General features: G+C 32.1%; 1 protein-coding gene across 1 annotated transcript in view; it reads left to right on the top strand.

Moving 5' to 3' along the window:
• The window catches only part of LOC111612571 (adipocyte plasma membrane-associated protein-like), a 16,566-nt gene extending 11,892 nt beyond the window's left edge, over positions 1-4,674 (top strand). The window contains exons 8-10 of the mRNA XM_023353802.1: positions 46-110; positions 639-906; positions 4,392-4,674. Coding sequence (XP_023209570.1) covers positions 46-110; positions 639-906; positions 4,392-4,583 — 525 coding nt within the window. The 3' untranslated portion in view covers positions 4,584-4,674. The remainder of the gene's footprint in view (positions 1-45; positions 111-638; positions 907-4,391) is intronic.
• The last annotated feature ends 284 nt before the right edge of the window (positions 4,675-4,958 follow it).

Raw genomic sequence — 4,958 nt, forward strand, 5'->3', positions numbered from 1 at the left:
AAGAAGGCTTCGGTACTTTTAGATGGTTTATATTATCCAAATGGGGTGCAGTTATCGAAGAAAAAGGACTCGCTACTAATTTCAGAAACAGTTAAAGAAAGAGTACTTAAGTAAGTTCAATTTCACATATCAGAAATTAATTAATATAAAATTAAATCTTTTCGTAGAAAAATTTCCATTAAAAAAAAACACAAAATTTTTCTATTACTCTAACTCCGGAGCAAGATGACCAATGTATTCTTATAGAAAATTGTATTGGATATACTGAGAAATGGTGTTGCAACATAGAAGATTCTATTCCCAATATTCTATTTACTTCTCGATTGATTTTTCCATACGCTAATTATAATTTATTACTATGTTTAAATTATCTTCTCTAATTATTAACTTAATTATTATAACTTTTTTTAAAAAACCTTCGAAGAATTCTTTGTTTCATTATTTTAGAATTATTTCTTATTCATTTTCTAAAAAAATTTCTTTCGCCTTTAATAAGAGAAAATATTAACTACTCGGCAGCTGAAGAGTATTAAATATCCTTCTATAATAAATTTATATATAATAATTTTAAAAATCGCAGAAGCAACGATTGTTTAATATTTTTAAACAAATATAAATTAAAACCTTTCCATTTTTAGGTATTATCTGAAAGGTGCGAAGAAAGGTCAATTGGAAGTACTGGTCGAATTTCCCGGAATGGTGGATAATGTAAGACCTAGTAAAAACGGTTATTGGATCGCTATTATTAACTTCAGAAACTCTTCAAAACCTGGAATAGTTGATCATCTGAACAAATATCCTTTGGTGAAGAAAGCGGCGGTAAGATACCTTCATTCGATCAGCAAACTTGTTGACTACGCTACAGGTTATTGGCCCGCCTTAAAAACTAAACAGTTGGAACGATTCGTAAGTGGTGTTTAAAATATTTCTTTATTTATAACTACAGGATGATCAAAAACTTACTGCGTATTTCTATAACAAAAAATATGACAATTCTGATTACCCCAATTTCCGCAACATCAAAGTATTTCGTAATATATAATAATTTATTAAAATTGAAACAAATAAGTAAATTGTTCGATATTAGTTATATTCACACACGCATATTTAAAATCATTAATTATAATTATTACAGAGTACAATTAAAGTTTCGATTTCACAATGGTCTGAAATAAGAAATACTACTCAAAATGACCCGACAGTTTGCATGAATGTCTGCATAGGAAAGGAATATTGTTTGCGGTGAAAAAATTTGCTTCAAAAATTTTCTTCTAGAACCTGTGATGCCTACTGGCAGATGTCATAAGATACAAATTTCTTATACGTCACATACACACATCACAAACATTTACAATATCACAAACACTATTGAAGCGGCTACTTCGCAAGCGTTTTGCAAATGACAGAATAATCAGCCGCCATTTTCCATTTAAGATAATAGAAATTCCCTTTCCGGATGATGGGCAAACATGGTTATCTATATCTATATCTATATCTATATCTATTCTATATCTATATCTATATACTATATAAAGAGACAACGTATTTTTCGTTTGTGACCACTAACCGTGAAAACTACTGAACCAATCGTTACCAAATTTTAACTGTAGCATCTTTATGACCCCAGGAATGTTTACCACTAATTAAACCTGCAGATTTTTTGTTAAACATTCATATAAATTAAAANATCAAAAACTTACTGCGTATTTCTATAACAAAAAATATGACAATTCTGATTACCCCAATTTCCGCAACACCAAAGTATTTCGTGATATTCAATAATTTATTAATACTTACCAAATCACTTATTTATTTATCAGATGTACAGAAGTGATTATAATTGAAGTTCGGATTTCGCAATGGTCTGAAATAAGTAATACTAGTCCAAATGACCCGACATTTTGCGTGAATTTGATTTAACGTTGAAAAAATTTGCTTCAAAAATTTTTCGCTAGAATCTGTGATACATACTGGCAGATGTCATAAGATACAAATTTCTTATACGTGATATGCACACGTCACAAATATTTACGATGTCACAAACACTAGTGAAGCGGCTACTTCGCAGGCATTATGCAAATGACGGAATAATCAGCCGCCATTTTCCTGTAACGTGGCCAGCATGTTCACCAGACCCGAACCCACGTGATTTTTGGCTTTGGAGAAATTTTTTATATTCCGTTTAATGAACACGTTACAAATTTAGCGGAACTAAAAGCCAGCATCACGCATCATATCCATATCTCTACAGAAACACTCGGATCTGTTGTTGAACATGCTATTTTGTGACTTTGGCTTGTTTCAGAATGCAAAGGACGTTCTAAATGTCTTTTACTTTTGTATTGCTTTCCACCCTGTCAATGCACGAATTGTCCCTCTCGCGGAGAGGTAAATTTTACATATGGGGCATTGGTGCTATTAAATTTTGGAGTACGGAACTTTAAGGAGTGGGGATATAGAGGAGGTTCATGGGTGATACTTCGGCTGGGACAAGACTTAATGAAAATTTTATTCGTTATTGGTATTTATAACTTAATTTAAAAAAACTCATTCCTACTTTCAAGATTAAATAATTTGCCTTCTAATAATTAATAATGTAAAAATTATTTTCTAATGAAATCTCGTAAGAAATGACGCCACACAGACCTTTAAACTTGAGCTAGTAACAGTTTTGTAAACTGATATAATTTTTAATAGATATTTTTATCATAATTTAACAAAATTACTCCTTTTAAGCCTTTATTATCGTTAAAATTTTATATTGCAGCGTAATTAAAACTTATCTTAACTTCCTGTTCGAATACCAGGAAAGTCGAGCGAAAGTCGTTTGATTCCTTCAGTGGTTTTCACAATATCCTGGGAAGTGGCAGTAAACTTCTAGAAATATCGTCAGATTTCCAGACACCTAAGAATTTACTTAAACATTAAACGAATTATTNAAACCTGCAGATTTTTTGTTAAACATTCATATAAATTAAAAGATATCATCTAGGGTTAAGGCTTTTATGTCCAACAGATGGCGCTACGCGTATGACGCCCTAAGTTTGCTTTTCTGTGAGGATGAACTAAAGTAGATCATCTTCTATCTATCTATATAAATAAAAATGTAATGTTCGTTTGTTCCTACCAATTCCTTTGAAATTTTCACACAATTCGAATACGCACGTGTTTTTATATAATAAACGTGTCGAAATTCCCTCCACTGGGGTGAGATGAACAGGATTAAGGCTTACCTTAAAGAACTCTGCTTCTATTTATACTATTTTAGATGCGGTTTTTTGCGTTTTTGATTGCGTTTTAATAGGGTACGCCAAGAGAATGTACACTAAGAAGAAATTTTTCGAAAACTCCCCCCCTCACACGGGGGAAGTGTTATACATTTATAATGGATACATTTTGAGCCACAACAACGCGTGGCGGGGTCTGCTAGTTGAATAGTAACTGCATTTTGAAAGTTGAAGAAGAGGTTTTGGGAAAAACTTCAAAGAGATCGCCAGAAAGAAAGGAATTTTGGTGGTGGAATGCTGATGTACAGTACAATCCGCAGTTAACCCTTTCCCCTCCCCGCAAAAGGATTTTTCCAAAATTTTCAAAAATTCCTTCTTAGTGTGCATTCCAATGACGTACCCTAACTGTGTATCAAATTTCAACTTTTAATTTCTAACTCTTTGGGTTCTGCGCTTATCATCAACTCATCTTGATTATATGATGCAATTTCATAACAGATAGCGCCACAAAGAACTTTAAACTCCGAGCTAGTAACAGTTTTGTAAACTGATATGATAAAAATATCCATTGAATTTTATAATTTAAGAAAAGTACTCCTTTTAAGCCTTTATTATCGTTAAAATTTTATATTGCAGCATAATTGAAACTTATCTTAACTTCCTGTTCGAATACCAGGAAAGTCGAGCGAAAGTCGTTTGATTCCTTCAGTGGTTTTCACAATATCCTGAGAAGTGGCAGAAAACTTCTATAAATATCGTTAGATTTCCAGACACCTAAGAATTTACTTAAACTTTAAACGAATGGCTGGGTTTGGGGAATCTTGTAGTATCCTAGAAACCTATTGCAATAACCTGGGATGATCGTAAAGTCACTCCACACTGCTACAATAACCCATACAATGTAGGTGCGCAGTAACTTTTCCATTACTTCAGTGGTTTCGAGCCACCGCGGGACGTCACAACAAACTTTTAGAAGTGACACAAGATTCCCAGAAATTCAATAATTTATTTAAACTTTAAATGAATTATATACAGTATACCACAGACACAATAAGGATTCTGACTTTATTCAAATTATACTGGATTACCCTGTAGTTTATCAAATTTATGAGACAAAATTCATTGGTACTGTGATACTATAATTATTTTAATGTTTTCTTCTAGTTATCGATAGAAAGCTATTTCGATAGAAGTCACGGAATGATTGTGGAATTTGATGAAGATGGAAAAATAATTAATTCTCTTCACTCACCAGATGGGAAAAGCTCGTTATTTTCTGAAGTACTAGAGTATAATGGATATTTATACGTTGGATCGTACGTAAATCCGGTCATAATTAAAGTAAAACAGACATAATATTATTCGAAGGTGATGAATGTCATCCAGTTTGTTATACCGTAAAATCATTGTTAGAAAATAAAATTGTTTTTAAATTTTTCCAATATTAGGTCGTGGTTGCTTGCTTTTCTCTTTACAATATGTATTTTCTTAGCATAAGTTTGCCGTTGAGAACAGATCACACAGGTACAATTTTAGTGGAAAAAGGCAGATTTATTGATAGGAAAGGATATGCATTTCGGGCTTAATACTCCTCTTCAGTCCTATTATAACAGATTTATCGGCAAAAATTATTACAGATCTACATATTTACAAAATGTATTGAAATATTTAGGATACGCGTATAAAGGTTTACACAATTAAATTTAATTACCTGAGATTATAGTGAAGATT

Source organism: Centruroides sculpturatus, unplaced genomic scaffold (assembly GCF_000671375.1).
Source record: "Centruroides sculpturatus isolate CEXI.00-Female unplaced genomic scaffold, Cexi_2.0 scaffold1771, whole genome shotgun sequence".
Lineage (NCBI taxonomy): Eukaryota > Metazoa > Arthropoda > Arachnida > Scorpiones > Buthidae > Centruroides > Centruroides sculpturatus.